This window comes from Calidris pugnax, unplaced genomic scaffold, assembly GCF_001431845.1.
Source record: "Calidris pugnax isolate Ruff unplaced genomic scaffold, ASM143184v1 scaffold103, whole genome shotgun sequence".
Lineage (NCBI taxonomy): Eukaryota > Metazoa > Chordata > Aves > Charadriiformes > Scolopacidae > Calidris > Calidris pugnax.
Window position 1 is genome coordinate 7,850,687 of NW_015090990.1, and position 17,225 is coordinate 7,867,911.

The window sequence follows — 17,225 nt, forward strand, 5'->3', positions numbered from 1 at the left end:
AACAGTAAAATCCTTGTTATTTATTGTGGAATGCTATACAAGACAGGAAGCCTGTTTAACCTATATACATACCCTTAGTGCTCAGTGTTTGTTTTTTTCCAAAGGGGCAACTATACATAGTTCTGAAGAGAAGGTTATTTATATCCTTTATGTCCTGTTGAATTAGGACTGAAAACAGAAATGCTGTTGGCAAAGCTGTCACAGATTTTTGGTTTATTTTTGCAAACAAGTGACCTGCAGTGGTGGGGGATGGGCAGGCCTGGGAATGGGAAGCAGGGGGGCTTCAGGGAAGCATGCACATCCCTGCATCATTATTACAAATGTAATTCATGAAATGCCTTTTCTTCTCCACCTCTCTGCTGTCTGTGACTGACCAGTGTCTACCACAGTTGTGTGGTACAGAGGTAGGAGGAACAGAGTAATGGATAGCAACAGAGCATTTTAACCAGTTAAAAACAATCTCAGAGATTGTTATTTTTCCTTCCTTGACTGGCAGGTTTCTGAACTCATGTACCTGGCCTAGACAATCTTGCTTGTCAGTGTCTGTCCTTCCATTTCTCTAAGCAGGGGAGTAAACCCATTTGGGGTCGTGCTCTTGATTTCATGAGTCTTCCACCGTGGAACAACCTTCTGATGGAATTAGCTGGGAAAGTATGGGGAAGAAGAAATAAAAATCTCAGAATTTAGAGACTTCCTTCTCCCTGCTTAGGGAGAGAATCAAGAGAATGTGACCTTACTCTTTCTCCTCTTCCCCTGGGAAATCTCCATTCTAGATCCCCAGCTGAGTCGTCCCTACCTGTGGGGGCAGCCTGCTAACTGCTTTCTCTGGGATTGAGAGGAATCGATCTCAGCATCTCAGGATGACCTGAAGTCCTGTTCAAGACCCTGGAAAGGTCTTCTATCCCAGTTGGAGAATGCTTGAAAGATTCCTCACTGCTAGGCAGTAGGTGCTTCTGCAAGCAGTGAAGTGTTTGGAGGGCTGGGGAGAGTGATGTAGAGCTGTGTGAGGAGCAGATGATGGGGAGACACCCTGATGGGCCAGGGAGTGGCAGAGAGATAGGGACCAGAGGGGTGGCAATGAGGACTTTATCTAACCGTTTGTTGATCTTACTGGAGACTTAATCTCTCTCTCGCCCAGAGGCTGTTGTTTGGATTCCCCAGCTCTAATACAGAGTCTGATATAGTCATCATTTCTTCCAAATAATAACCAATGCATCTTCTGTGCATGTAGATGATAGAAAGTGACTGGATGTCTGGTTGGATATTTGGTTTGTGAGACAAACCGAGTTCTGGCAATCTACTGTCAACAGATGAGAAATCATCAGAAAATGTAGCATTCACAAAATGTAATAACTGAAGAAAACAAAATACTATACAATCTAATATATCAATATCTAATATCTACTATACATCATAATGTAACTAAGCTATAATGGTTGGACCTGGTTAGTTTCTTTATTTTTAAAGTGCTTGTGGCCAAATAGATCATAATAGATCTGATGAAAGAGAATTTCTGAAAGAAATAACTGCTGCTGTTCTACTTAGGCTGAGCTGCAATAATGAATGACCTTAGTAATTGTTTTCTGTTTCTGAGCACACAGGAAACTTAGGCCTCCATTGCAGCTCTTACGAAATCTGTCTCTTTCCATTTATTCATTAGTAAATATTAGCTCATGAATGCTGATAAATAGCTCCCCTTTTCAGTCATCTGATTTGCTACTTGCAAAATGGCAGTTTACATTGTGGAGACATAGCAATTCCAACAATGTTATCGTCCAAGTGCAAGCAGCCAGTAGATTTTTAGAGGCTGTCTCAGAAGGGCCTACATGTACGGGAGTCTGCTCTTCTCCCCTGCTAATAAATGCTTCATCTTTGCCTGTAATTGTGGCAGAATGGAAATGGTGCTTAGGAGCCTGGCTGTGAGATTGCAGCAAATGGCTGCAACCTATGTTTAATGTAGTGACACTAATGAATTCTGAGAATTAATTTTCAGCTAAGAAAGCATGATGGAAGATACTAGAATTTCAAATTAGGTAATGGATTGACTTTCATCAAGGCAAACATGTACAATGTTTGTTTCCTTTTCAATCTCTACTTGCTTAGCCTTCACATTATTTTAGATCCGAAAAATAGCACAGCAAATATGATAATATTTTCATTATACCTTATATGAAACCCATCTTGTAGTAGATTTGCTAGTCAATTTGCTCAATGCAATGCAGTCTCACCACTTTTTTTTTTATATATATATGAGTTCTACAGGCCAAACAAATTGGTTTAATTTGCAGGTGCAGCATACTTACTGGTTTTATCTGTAATTGCAGCATATTTGATGTTTGACAGAGCCTAACCTAACTGTCCAAATGGGTCTTATATAAATGCTCAGATAAGCACCTGAAGATATTTTAGTTTTCTCCTTTCCTCAGAAGCAAATCCTTCAGTGATATGGCTTCTTAATATTGTATTCTTAATATTGCATACACTGATTTCTTTGGCCTCACTGAATAAGAATATTTTCTGGTAAGTGACATTATAAAAGCTGTTTTGATACTTTACTCTTCCTCTTTCAAATGTTAACATTGCTGGATTTTTGTGTATTACTTCCTGATTTCTTTTTTTCTGGCCTTTACGTGGAGTGCATCTCCTGACTGAATGTACTGACAGCTTTGGACTCAGGCACCCATATGATTAACTTTTTCACAATTTACATTCTATTTCAGGGTGCAGGTCAGTACAAAACACTGTGATAATGCGCACTGTCATGCAGGCTTTAGGATCGTAAGAGCTGATATTCTATATGAAACTATTTTTTTCTGAAAAGCAGTATAGTGTCAATGCTGCTTCCAATGTAGGAGATGATATGTTACTGAACACCTTCTGTGACACTGTCAGACTGATGTGTCATTTTTCACTAGCACAGAACTGGTGGCCCAAGAATTGTTATTTTACAGGTAGCATTGACTAAGGACAACAGCAGCACGCATTCAGTGTGGCGCTAAAAGCAACACAGTTGAAATGACAGTGTGTAGAAGCAGAGAATATAAATATACCTCAGAGTATTAATAGGTCTTGTCTACGTAGAGAGGAAATTAGGACAAAGGAATGCACACCAAGAGGTGGAATACAAGGACTATCTCTTCCGTGTCGCGTGACAGCTCTCCATCCTGCACTCCATCTCAGCAGGCCTGGTGACACACCAAATTGGCACTGAATATCTGAGTATGTGCTGAGTCCACAGTACCTACTGTGACTAAGCTGCAAGCCAGTTGCTGGCACTTGAAACATAATAAGCAAGTAATTTCTAGAACTCACTGTGTCAACACTTCTGCTCTGTTTCAGAGAAAAAAGAGAATGCATATACCATACATGCATCAATTTCATGTGGCCTGCCTGGTCTTTCTGCTGCTATGTTCCTCATGTGCTAGGAACTTGCCATTTAACTTGATGAACTAAACCAACTTCAGTGGAAATGTGCATTTTCCTGTCAGTCTCTTCCCTGAACTGAAGTAACAGAAAGTTATGGATATGAATTTAAGCATCTGTCCTTCACCCTGGCACAGCTGTTAGTTACTAGCTCTCTGCTTTGTTGTGGGTTCTCACTAACCATCTGAAAGGGTTCTGTTCTTCCAATATAGGCACAAACTTGGCACAATAGTAGGTGTGCCCTGTCTGAGCTTGGAACAGAGTCTTTGATCACAGAATCATGTGTATATCTTGTGTCATTAGCTTGGTCGTCTTATGAATTCATGAAGCTTTATTTGCGTTTCAAGTGAAATCCTAAGTGACCACAGATTGCAAAAATATCCAACTGCCAGAGAATGAAGGCTGCATATAGATGATACAATACATAAACTTTGCTAGCTGCAGAGCAGACGAGTAGCATGCAGGCAGTGTGAAGAGTCGGTGGGGGATTGGCAGGAGTATGCAACAGAAGCAAAGGTAATCTGAAGGTAGTCTTCAGTACCGCCTCCCTGACAGAACTTAACTATGCTCATGAAAACACCTGCCAGACCCAAACAGCTAGCATTTTGGGCACATAATTGAGAAGCTAAGAACTTTTTTCATAAAATGTTTTCCTTACCTCTCTTCCTCGTGGGCTTCCTTAATGAATGCAGTATACTGGACATTTGGGTGTTTCACCTAAGGGCCATCTACATGGAAAAACATCTCATGTAGCTTCTGGATCTTGACCACAGAGTGTCTTTGGAGGTACATTGTTCCAGAGCTCAGAGTAGAATTCATATTAATAACTGCATACCACCAGGTAAAAGATTTGTATGTTCTTCATGCTTCTGGTAAACAAAAGATATTCTGTCTAGAACTGTGCAGTTTCTTGAAGAGAACCTATTTAAACTGCAGTAGTGTTGCTATCTGAAAAGTAACTGCCATGACATTAGGGCTTGTTGCGATAGGATAAGGGTAATGGTTTTAAATTAAGATGATAGATTCAGACTAGATACAAGGAAGAAATTTTTATAATGAGGGTGGTGAAACACTGGAACAGGTTGGCCAGAGAGGTGGTGGATGCCCCATCGCTGGAAACATTAAGGGTCAGATTGGATGGGGCTCTGAGCTGCCAGATCTAGTTGAAGATGTCCCTGCTTATTGCAGGGGGGTTGGACTAGATGACCTTTAAAGGTCCCTTCAACCCAAACTATTCTATGATTCTATAACATAACTTCACTTGGATTGTTATATTACTGAAAAATTCCTGATGTAAACAAATTTAACAAGAAAATTTATATATTAGCAACATAGCATAAATATTATAAATTTGTAATTATTGTTAGTATGGTAAAAGTCACATGCATGAATGAGCTTTTTCACACTGAAATCTCAACTTCAGGTACTTGCCGTCAATCTGTGATTTTGTATGCTGTGTAGTTTTTTGTTGGTTTGTTTTGTGGTTTCTGCCATCCTGATTAATTTTATCTTTCTTTTCAAATGCTTTTTTCCTTTTCCTCAGGAAACATAAATTTAACCAGGATTGGCATGGACCACGTTGTCTGTGTGGGTGTATTGACTTTTAAAAAAACATGGATTGCAGAAGGAGAAGTGTCGGGGGGGGGAAGGGGATGTCAGAACCTGTTGAAGACTAATGATGGATCTATTCATGGAAGGAAAGGACTGGTATTTATAGCCTTGCACTCAGAGGGATGGAGATAAAGCAGGTTCTGTTACTTCAGTCTTTCTATCGGGAGGCAACAGCTCTAGCCTACAGCAACATTCGCCAAAAGAGTTATAAGACTGGTAGCACATTTTACAGACCGGTCTTTTCTGGACGATAGATGTACCAAGAAGAGGTTGGGGAAATGGTTTTCAGGAAGCTAAAGCATTAAAGTTATGTTGAAAGATATTTCAGGATTATTTTAAGACCAGACTTTTAGGCTCCAGTAAAGTATTTGAGGTGAGGCTAAACTTTAATAATTTGCTAATCTCTTTGGTAGTATTTGAAATACATTAATGTGTATGATTATTTTTTTTTAGATGTAGTTTCAATTTTGCAAATCATTATTGATACAAGTAGAATAGAAATTATTCTGGAACGTATTAAAGTTTCATTGAACTTTTGGCTAAAAAGATAATCTTCATTTGCGATATTTGGCCCTGTACTTTAGGTGTATCACTTAATATCAGCAAATCTGAGATGTAATTGGGACAATATGCAATACGAATGCATCTCATCAAATAAACTCATCTTGGGCTATGATTTACTGAAATGAGAAGTGGTAGAAGGGAGATATGTACTGAATTGCAACATTTCTTTTTTATGTTCTCAAATAATGTCAATATTATTATTTGAGCAAGATAAGCAATACTTTAATATAAAGAATTAGAGGGTACTTTAAAACAGTCTAATACTGTTACATCATTCTTCTATTTGGAATGTATTATTTCAGCTTTATTGTACAGAAAAGAATTCAACTTTAATCATGGCTTCCTCAATTTTAAATCTCAATTATATAAATTAACTTGATACTTTATTTTATGCTAATTTAATAGGATATAGCTCTCTACTCATTACTAGATCGCCTGTTCCTGTTGCAAACAAAACTTTCGTACCCTGGGCAGCATTTAATTCTGATTCATTCATTTCTGTTCCAGTCTGAATTATGTAGGTGTGCAGGATTTTCTATGATTCTTATGCTAGCACTTCTCATTGCAATATAGAAGATCTACCCGAAACATTAATTTAAAAAACAAAACAGAGCTCTGTATCGAATTGTTCTGTCTAGTGTTGTATCACAGGTTTTACTTGTGGTTTTTATCAGGCTATACCCTGCATTTCTTAGTCAAAACTCTCATCAGATAATAGGTAGAAAATTAAAGTGCAATAAGTATTTTCTATTCATTTAGGTTATGTTTAACATATATTAACTGTACAGCACAAGATATGATGCCATTTTTCATAGTAAGCTAGTTACAGTTAAAAAGAGAGAATAAGTTCAAATTCATAGCTTCTATACTAATACGGGTGAATTCACTTAGTTAAGTATTTTACACTGGATTTATTCCAATATAGAGCAAAAGTCTTGTTGCTTACTGTGGAACTCAAATTTGTGGGAAAAGAAGCTACTGTACAATAACAGCCACACATAAGCCAACTCAAATCATGCTGTCGTGAAACATCACCTGAGACCACTATTTCTCTGTCACAGGTGTCTTATCAAGGATTTTGAAAAGCGTCCTTCAGTCACCCACCTTTTGGAGCACCCGTTTATTAAACAAGTACACGGTAAAGATATGTCTCTACAAAAACAACTGGCTGAGCTCATCCAAGAACAGCAGCAGCTAGGCTCTGTAGCCAAAACAAGGTACAGTACAACATAGATGCTGCAGCCCTCTTTCCCCACACTAATCCTGGAAGCACAGTTTGAAACTTTGAATGCACAGCCATTGGCTAGCAGTGTGATTAGGAGTAAGTGCTGCATGCCATGTGAATGCAAGAGACATATTTTCCCATTAATACTCTTTAAAGCTAATTTGATCAGCCATTATGCAACCACCTTCTTAGCCTTCTTTCTCCCACTGAACTCTGTTCTGTATATATTCACTTTTGGCTCAGTCACAGAGATGCTAGTAATTCCGGAGTATTCTGGTTTGTGGAAGTACATATTGGTGTGATGAAGAATTATATCAGATTTTGGTAGCAGATCTTTAAAATTACAACTGTGAACAATGAAGTGACTACAAGAAAAGGTTAAGAACGGAACAGCAATATTTGCTGTTTGATTAGATGCTGTAAATAAGGTTATTCGGTACTTAAAGTAATTGTTTTGTCTGTAGTTTAATAGTAACTGCTATTTTTCATTCAGCCCTGTACTTAATTTTAAAATGTGCTTAAAAAGCAATGAATGTTTATCAGTAACAGTGGGATTCTTATACTTTTGAGGCCGACTGTAAATATGCCTTAGTTTAGTTGTTGTCCAGAGGGTGGCAGAATTTCACTGTTTCAAAAGAGAATTAAATGCAAATGAACACACCTTCCCAAGCTCAGCAATCATTCTGTAATATGAAATTTGTCTAGAGTGAGATAAGCTCTGGCCCATTATTAAAAACAAACACCTACAAATGTTGATGAAGAAAATTAAATGTCATGATTCATAAGTCATAAACATGTATATACTTACATGCCATAAGATTCTGTAGCTTAAATGCTAAAAGCCGAAACAAAAATGTACAAGTTAAAGGAATAGCTGTAAGTACAGTTTCAAGGTCAAGTTGACTTCTGTGGAGGGTTTTTGTTTTTTTTCTGGAAAAAATATAGCAGCAACTGCTAGCTGTGGGTGAGGGAGAAGTTTCTGCTGTATCTAGACTCCTAAGCAGACCTCCCCCATGTAACACCTCACAGATCAAGTTGACTGGCCCAAAAGGCCCAGCTGTTGACCAAATAGAAGATACAGACAGTGAAATGATCCTTGTGCTAAGAGGAGGTCTGAAATGGATTCCTCATGGTATTCCAATACATTTTTCTGGGATCTATTTCCATAATGTGGAGTGAGACAGAATCAAGACTAAGACAATGTTTCTTTCCTCAAGCCTTTCCATACATTAACTGGGAGTGCTGTGACAAGACAAGCCTCTGCATCTTATGCTTATGCATGACTGGAATGCAGGAAGGATTTTGCTTCCCAGCACTCCCAGGATCAATCAGTGCTTACCTAAGGGAGTTTAACTCCTTGTCCACCCTGTCACCACCTAACCCATCTTAAATATTTTTTTTGCCAAGGTTTATTATTTGCAACTTGTGTGCAGTAGCACCTGCAGATTGCAGTGGTGAAGCGGACTCTGTTGCAATGGGTTTAGCCCTAATCTTATCCACCCTACTAGTGTAAGTTCTATTATTGTTCTGATGCCCCCACACTTACTTGGCCAACTAGTCCCAGGTTCACTGTCCAGGTTGTTATCTGACCCATCTTTCCATCATTCTCCATTCGCTGTTCATTCTCTTTGTCCTTAAGGCTTTGTTCTCCTGTTTCTTGTGTCTTCTTCCTCTACCACTCCAATAGCTTCTGTCTCTAACTTCCACCTTTTTCAACAAGTCCTAGTCCAGGTTCTTTTATTTTTCCAGCCATTTCTCTCTCCTTGGTGTTCCTCTTCATCTGATAATGTAGCTGGCAGACCTCTTGTTTCTTCTCAGTGAATTCGCCTTTCCCACACCTCTTAACGTTTCTCTTCTACTCTTAAAGCTTTACTCCAAGCAGGCTGTTTGTACTCATCTTGTCCTTCCCTGGACTTCTGGTTTGCTTTTAGCCATGCCTCTGAATTAGATGGCTTCTTCCTCTGCCAGTGAACGATAAGAGGGGAGACGTGATTAGGCTGCTGGAGAAATAGTCATCTTTACCTTCACTTTGAAGCTGGCAGATCTTACTATTGGCTTCACTTTGAAGCCAATGGGCCTAACTGCTGTTAAATAATGTCTGATTGTTGTAGCCTTGTACTGTGGTATCCTTACTTGTTCTTTGAAGCACCAGCCCACTTTGATCAGGGCTGAGAGCATGCTCAGTGAGGACAAAAATTTAGTGGTCATTTACCATTGAAATCTACAACATATTGTTCAGAATGATGAAGTGCTGATTTTCCAAAGATTTGAAAATTGAATAATCGGTACAAATTTTAATGAGATTGAAAAAGCATGTCCCTGCAAAATATCAAAAGTGTGGGCCAAACAGTTAATATTGGACTACAAATATCAGATTGTTACAAAAGAACCAACCACCAGGAGCATCTAATTATAGTTTTCCCCAGAGGCATAGACATAGTCTCATAATAGTAAAGAGCTTGGCTCTGTAATAGGGAGATAGTACCCTCTAGGAAAATTGGGACCAATTAAAACTCTGTAATGTGTTTATAAAATAATTTTCAATACAGAATCTGACATGCAGAAGAACACATGACCAGATGGTACTGTAAAAAAATTTACTGGCATTTGTTTGTGGTGATCTGTAGAAGTCATCTGAATATATAGCCACCACTTCAAAGTACATAGGTCAATTAAAAGCCATGTTGAGTAAAACTTTCTATTATACCATTGGATATATGTGCATGCTTTTTCTGTTTATTGATGTACACATGACAGATACAATGAAACGTGCCCTGGTGTTCAGAGATAAAGAGAAGTGGATGCCCTTTTTAAGGAGTATAACAACACTACAGATCCATCATTTAAAAGATAAGTAAAAGAAAATGTTCTCCCATTTATACTGCCATAGAACTCTCAGAGCACAGGCTGAAAATTTCCAGAAACTGAAAAATCATCAGCACTTCTACTGTGAGGGAACTCATGGAGTCACTGGTGATGATAACTGATATGGAGGTATCTGGGATTTGTCTCATTTGAAAGTCTTCCAGCATCAGTGCTTTGCATCTTTTGATTCTTTACTGACTCAGCACCTGTAGTTTTTTAAATAGGATTCTCTTTCCAATTGAGCCATGTCAGTTTTGCCTATTTTGGAACATCACTTAAGGTCCTTGTGCCTGAGAGCAAGCCTGCAGGCTAGAAAGTCGCTACTACTGATTTAGAGGGTATGATGAAGGGATGTGGAGAGCTGATCTAGCAGTTCAGTGCTACTGAAGAGAACGGACTTCTTTCTCTCATTTTCCCACATCTCCCAGGAACAAGCTCATGATGCTCTTTTTATTACAGTTCCAGTGAGTGTCAAAATCTCCTGAGCAAGAGCTTCTAAAATAAGAGGAAGAAACTAAGCCAGTAGAAACACACAGTTGATTTTCTTCTGTGTTAGTGGTTGCAGAGGGGGTGCATCAACTAATATAGCTGAAGTAAAGGAGGGAATAATTCACGTGACCAGGAATAAGGGGGAGATGGGTGAAAAGAAGCAAGCTGTCCCCTTTTGGCAGAATCATCTGGGTCAACGTCTGGAGCCACAGACTGAAATGTCTCTTTAATGCAGTTTCTTTCATTCTTCATTTATAAACTTCTTTGCGTGCGGTATAGCTAGTCTTAACTTCAGCACAATTCTTCATACCTCTGAACTGAAGGGGCACTTCATTGTCTTTGCTGAGCTCAAAAGAGCCTACTGACACACACATTTGTTTCTGTCATCCGTTTGTTACTGAGAAACTGATGATTGTCGGTTTGCCAGTGTCCTGGTTTGATAGAGATAACTTACTAGAGAGTTTTATACTCTATTTCCTTTAGGTTAGAAGTTAATAAGATAAAGAAAAGGTTTATGTTAATAAAAGATGACTTAAAAAATTAATTTTTTTTTAAGATATCCTGCTTTTTTTACTGAGAAAGATGCTCTTTGAAACTTTTTCACCAGCTTTATTTTTCCCTAAATTATTTTAATCCGTGAGATACAGATATATTCTATCCTTATGCAAATAGGTGCTTTCAGTTTCAGAGAACCCACCCAGGGTACCCCTCTTTCCACACTTGTAATGAGGAAGAAGGTTCTTTTTTCATCTCTTGGCATCTTTTAGACTGAAATCCTTGAGTTTTGCCATGGTCTTGAGTGAAGCTGAAATTTCAGCCTCAGCACTCCACTCCTGCATTGCCTGTTTCTTATACTGTAATGGGGAAAAACTTTGTGAGAAAGTCCGATGTCACAGCTGCATAAGGATGAGCTCTGGGTATTAGATTTACCTCTACTCCATATCTCTCTTATAAACTATCAATTAATCATGTGTATGTTTGGTTTCTAACAATACCAGGATATAAATGCTAATTAACAACAACATAATTTCCATTAATAGCTTTGCTATAGAAGCAGTTATGTGGAGTTTAATTTTAAGAAGTGTATTCAGTGCTAAATGGTCCAGTAGTTCTATTTTTATAAAAGTTCTTTAATCCTTAAAAACTAGAGGTTAGTACATCAGAATGTTGCTTCACATATATTTGTTTCAGCAAGACTGAATTTTTTTTTCCATCTATTCTAAAGTCAAATAAATCATTACTTTTTAACACATGGATAGATCTTGGGAGCTAGGGCACTGTTATTCCCATCAATACATAGCTGCCTCCAGGCAGGAAGCACTTCTTAAAATCAGAGAAGATGCTGTCACAGGCTCTGCTCAGATTTTTTTTTTTTTTTTTTTACTTTACCAATCCTGTACTCACACAAGGACCGTGAAATGTGTTCAGGTTATTCAAATATTGACCTTATGCATAACAACATTGTGAGAACAAGAAATGTAATTAATTCCTAAAGCCTTGTTTCTCATGTAACATTAAATTGCAGAACTGGGAAAAAAGTAGGAATCTAAATTACAGTAAGGTGTGGACAGCACAACACGCAAACATTGGTCAGAAATGATAAGCAGAATTATAAAAACGTTCTTGGTACAGTAATAACAACTGAGTGTTGATAAAGACTAATTCTGTATTCTCTAAGAAGGGTATACAAGTACAGTTGATAGTAATCTTGCTGTATTTCAGGTATACGTTCTTCAAGATAGATATTAATGCAATTGCATGTCAGTAAAATACCAAGAATGTTTAGGCACTCTCTGAATTATAATAGAAAACCATGGTAGAGTGTTTTATTCCTCATTCTGTCTGAATTACTATTAACTTCTGTTACGTCACTTGCCCTCAGTGTTTTTCTGTTCCTCCACTTATGAAATGGATATTAATAGCTTTATTTGATACATTACATCTACAAAAAACAGATAGCAGTTTGTCTGAGGCAAGAACTTACTTTTACTTGTTCTATAAAGCAGTGCTATACCTTTGGTTACTGTGAACCTGTTGATGAAGAGAAACATGCATAATGCTTGAAGCTCTAGCCATTTTTCCTTCTGTTCTTTCTGCCCTAGAGCCTGGGAAGACTCTAGGCAAAGATACATTACAGATTATGGATATTATTATTTCTCACTTAACAGTAAACATTGTTCTGTTTGTGTAGATTATATTTTTGTTAAACAGTGTTTGAGCGCGTTTTAGAATCCATTAAGGGAGAGATTCACTCACTTTCCAAATATGCTGTTAGATCTCTTGAATTCATTTGTGTGGTCATTTACTTTTCTGATTCATAGTACAAGAGATTCCAACATCCAGGCTGATTGCTAGCCTGCTGAAGGAAGAAGTCAGAAGGGAGTTAGAATGTTTCCCAAATATTCCTAAATGTTAAATGACTCTTTGTGCTGTCTACATTGCCAAAATACACTGCAAAAAGCGGGCATGTTCTCTGAAGTTTGTTTAAAAATATCAAATATTATCCGTGGTTTTTTTGTCCTTGTCAAGACTTAATCTAAACCTGGCAAAGCTGGCAGCTGGTTCAGAGTTGAAGAAGTTGAGAAATATATGTCAAAACTTCTGAAGTCCTTTAAGCTACACAATATCTCAAGTTCCATAAGTAATGTTTAAAAATACTGTGGAGCTTGTCACCGAGGTATTTAACAGGGAAACTCAAATTTGGAACCCCAATATTCTCTGTCTGTTGCCCCAGCCCTTCCTTATATAAAATTTGATGAAAAAATCTTGCATCCTTTAGGAAGAATTTCTCAAAAAAGTAAAAGTTCAATTTTATTCCATAAAACCCCAAAATATAAAATAGTTTAGTGGATTGTGAATAGAAGTAATGGAAAACTGGAGGATTTTTAATGTTTAACTGAAGGTTTGAAAAGTAGTGACCATCAGCAAGAGTGAATGAAATGAAAATGTTCTGGGTGGTGTTTTTTCCACCTTTGATTATACAACAATTAGTAAATTACCTGTTCATGAACAATCATAAAATAAGAGGTGGCTCTATCAAGTATAGCATGCAGGAGAAAATGTAAAAAACCAAAGTCACAACAGCATTCGAGATGAAGAAATTAAAATGTATTAGCAATCTATTAATTGCCTTTTGACTGTGGTGAAGGAGTGGAACATCAAGGAGGAAAATATACGATTAGGAGCTTAGAATTGGAAACACAGAAGGAGAGTTCTCACAGAATGCAGTCTAAAAATTTTGCCCTTGGTAATATTCTTATAAGCCATCTTTCAAAATTATAGATACTGTGGGACCCTATGTAGCATTTGGCTGTAAGAATAAGTCTATAAGAATTTTAAGGTAACAAAAGTATTTAATAATCACCAGTTGCCATCTACCTTTATTTTGTTAGTCCTATTTTATGAAATGTTACAATAGCTGATGCTGAGCAAAACAATGGTCTTCTATATTCCCTCAAGTGATTAATTAACTCCTGGCCAAAAAATTCTGTAATTGATTTTATGTTTGAGAGTTAATGTTGATCAAGTATCAAATGGTTTTGGTTAAATGATTCAAGGTGGCAGTTCCCCAGTTATCAGTAGCTTTGAAGAGGCCAACTCCAGACATAGCTCATTCTTCTCTTGGATGTTTTCCTATGTCTGGGTAGCTTATGTTCCTGTCTGTAAATAGACTTCTTCATTGGAATCAATGGGCCAGCCTCTGATTTCAGATTTTAAAAGAATAAAAACACTTGAGCATTTGCATGGATAAGGTTTGAAACAAGTTTACTGTAGATGGTAAAGAGTTCAGAGTTTACTGTTTTGGGTCTCGCTGGTCAGTGTGCTACTGCTGGTCACCATTTAGAAGTTTGTTTCTGTAATGGGGAACAGAGTTATGAAACCTTGAATTTTGAAGGATAAAATGCAGATCTGTACATCAGGAAGAATCTAACTTGGAAGAAGCCTGAAAAGAAAAAAAAAAAGAAAAAGGAAAAAAGCTAAAAGAAAGCCAAGCATCTAAGAGTTTGAGAAGGGCAGGTATGTTCAGGCCACCTTGTCAGATATTAGGATGAGACTACAGTAGCTTGGTGGCTTCCCCCTTCTTGTTAGCCAGCTGGATTACAGCAGCAGTCCATCCAATGAAGTAGTTCTTACAACCAGATATCTAGCTTCTCTGCCAGACCACACTTAATTTTGAAAGCAATTAACTGCAAGGAATTTGATTGCATCCAGCCAGTAATTTTCTTTGGACTGAAAGATAATAACAGAAACAGAAATAGTCCTCTGATGCTGTATGCAATGTAATTTAATGCAATTCTTCTAGCCTTCATCTATTAGGTGTATTAGGTAACTGAGTTAAAAACTTGGATTTTCCTTTTTTTTTTTTTTTTTTTTTTTTTTAAATCACAAGGCCACTGTAGCCCCCCAAATTGATCTTTGGTCTGATTATATTGTATGTGTTTTTGCTAAAGGTTGCACAGATTTTCATTATACTTGGCAGCATTTGTAGTGTAATTAAGGCCGTGTCAGTATTTCTATTATGACCTTACTCCAGGCTGAAACTTGATGTACAGGAGCAAAATTCACTCTTTGCAATGCACATAAAATAGGTTGTGTTTCTCTGTGTGGCGGTAGCACACTCTTTTTTCTTTCTCATTGTATTGAGTATTTTTCATGTAAATCTCAGTTTGGGTGCAATTAATTTTAAAATTGGCAATAATGTAAGGAATAACAAGTACAAAGCAGTTTTTCCTATGTGAATCCTAGAAACCAGTAAATGTAAATGCTTAACTGCACCAAGAGGCCAAAGTAAAGGCACGCATAAAAGAATGGTAGGGGTGGAGTGGAGAGAGATCAAAGCTGCTGCTTTCTTCCTCAGGTTCAACCTTGATAGCAAGACAACTTTTCAATCTAGAAGTCTATGTGGTCCATCTGGCTTTTCCTTCCCCGTCATCAGCTTGATAGTGGGGTCACATGAGCATTTAGCTGTTCATAATGCACTTCTATTACTATGGCTGTTGTCCGCTTCAGAAAGAGGTTATTTTCTTTCAAACTCTGTTTTTCCCCCAAGTAGAATAAATGAATGCTTCCCACCCTCTTCATGAAATTGTTCTACTGAGGGAGAAATACTTCTCGCCTTTTGCTCCTTCTCCAAAATCCAAGCAAATTCTGTCCCTTCCAGCTATTCGTGCCTGATGAAAAGGCAAAGGGAAGGTGCTTCGGAGGATGGACGCTTTTTCAAAGGACAGTGCTTGTCACTAGAATTCTGGAATAAATCTAATGCTGCTCTTCAGGTTTGATAAGGTTAGGTGCCTGGAGTCACTGTCCCTTTACGCCACTTCTTTTGTCAGTGAAGAGACTACATCCTCCAGGGGATGATTCAGAATATTGCTGGAACCTTAAGGCAAATAACCTAACACCTTTGGCTTTCCCTTTGCTTAGAATTTGTACATTTTATCAGAAAGGAAGGGTAATTGGAAAATGGCTGATAATTCTACTTTTATGCAAAAAGTATTATAGTAACTAATATTATAGTAATAATTATTTCCCCAATTAAGAGTGTTTCCTTCTGCTTTTTAAGATATTTTAAAAAATATTTTAAAAGCAGATTGTATTTCTGATGTAAAATTGTGGAAATAATTAAAGGTTACTGTCTGTATGCTTCCCACTCTGTCAATGTATCTGCAGGACATAGGGTCAGTAGAAAACTGATGAGGCCAGCAGGAGATTTGAAGCTAATGTGATGTTATGCTCCTAATATCCTCTTCCTAATCATGTACTTAGGAAAATGAGTTAAGCACAGGAAAATATATACACAAAGGTATATATGTTTTGCTTATATTTGACTAAGACTAATTTCCTTAGTTATTTATTTACATAGTGTTAAAAAAAAACCCTTTCCAATAAAAAAAAAAAAAAGATTCGTTTATCACTTAAGGAGAACAAACAGCAGGAGTTTAATACACAATCAGATAACAGATTAGTTTACAAAGCCATTCTGCAATTAGAGATGCTTAGGTTTGAATGTGCCCTCCTTCCCCCTCCTCCCTGCACCTCTGGTAGATAGATCCATACTTGCAGCTTGTTGCAGTTTAATATTGTGGCTGTGGTGGTTTGCTCCAGGAAGAATAATCTTGGCAAATGAGCTATGTTAGCTATCCTGTGTAGCCATCGCTTTATTTGTTACATCTCCATGAAGTAAAGTATTAAAATACTTGCTTCATTTGTAGACTGAGGAGTGCTTCCATCTCAAAATGATTTATATTATTTACAACAGCGTTTTTCTCTGCAGTGAAGTAAGAGGTTGAATTCTGGTTTGAAGCAGAAACAACAATTAGGAAAAACAGTGCTATGTTAGGTCACTTATATGCACTCGTACTCCTTTGAGGATCTGGCTTGTCAGCAAAGTGTAATGTTCTTGAATATAATGACTGCTTTAAAAAAAGCTAAAAAGAACCCACAATCCACCACCTAATCAAAGATCTGAAAATGGAATATTTAATTGAGTGGAATGTTGAACAAATTCACATGATCTTCATGGTGCCCACTGGAAATAATACCCACTGTAACAATTTTTCTTTCATAGCTTCTTTTTTATGTTCTCCTTCTTTTATTTCTTCATATGTACAACAGCAAGCAAACTACCATCTCTGGAAATGTAGGATGTAAAATTTAAGTGGGGGACTGTCAGCAAAACCTGCCATGTTCCCGCAATTTTATTTCCTAGCTGACAAAACAGTTTGCACAGTAGTATTTAGTTACAATTCAAATAAACCGTTATAGTATAGTTTTCACAGAGGAGCCAACAGTTAGGAAAATAAATAAAAATATACATTAAAAAAATAGGTTCTTTAAATGTGATTTGAAATTATCAGTGAAGCTGTTCTCATAGCTGACACTCTTCTCCTCCTTCCTCTTTGTTTAGAGGCTTTTTATGCAATAATTCTTCTGATGATATAATAGCTCTTGAATATGAGAACATTCTCTTTACTGAATGAAAGCTGACTAGGTTGGAAGGTGGAAGTGTACATAAAGGGGAAAAAAGCAAAAGCCTCAATGCTCATTTTTG

The 17,225-nt window shown here is 37.4% G+C and overlaps 1 protein-coding gene across 1 annotated transcript in view; it reads left to right on the forward strand.

The window, feature by feature from the left end:
• MYO3B (myosin IIIB) overlaps positions 1 to 17,225 on the forward strand; it is a 185,697-nt gene that overhangs the window by 57,374 nt on the left and 111,098 nt on the right. The window contains exon 9 of the mRNA XM_014954229.1: positions 6,660 to 6,815. Coding sequence (XP_014809715.1) covers positions 6,660 to 6,815 — 156 coding nt within the window. The remainder of the gene's footprint in view (positions 1 to 6,659; positions 6,816 to 17,225) is intronic.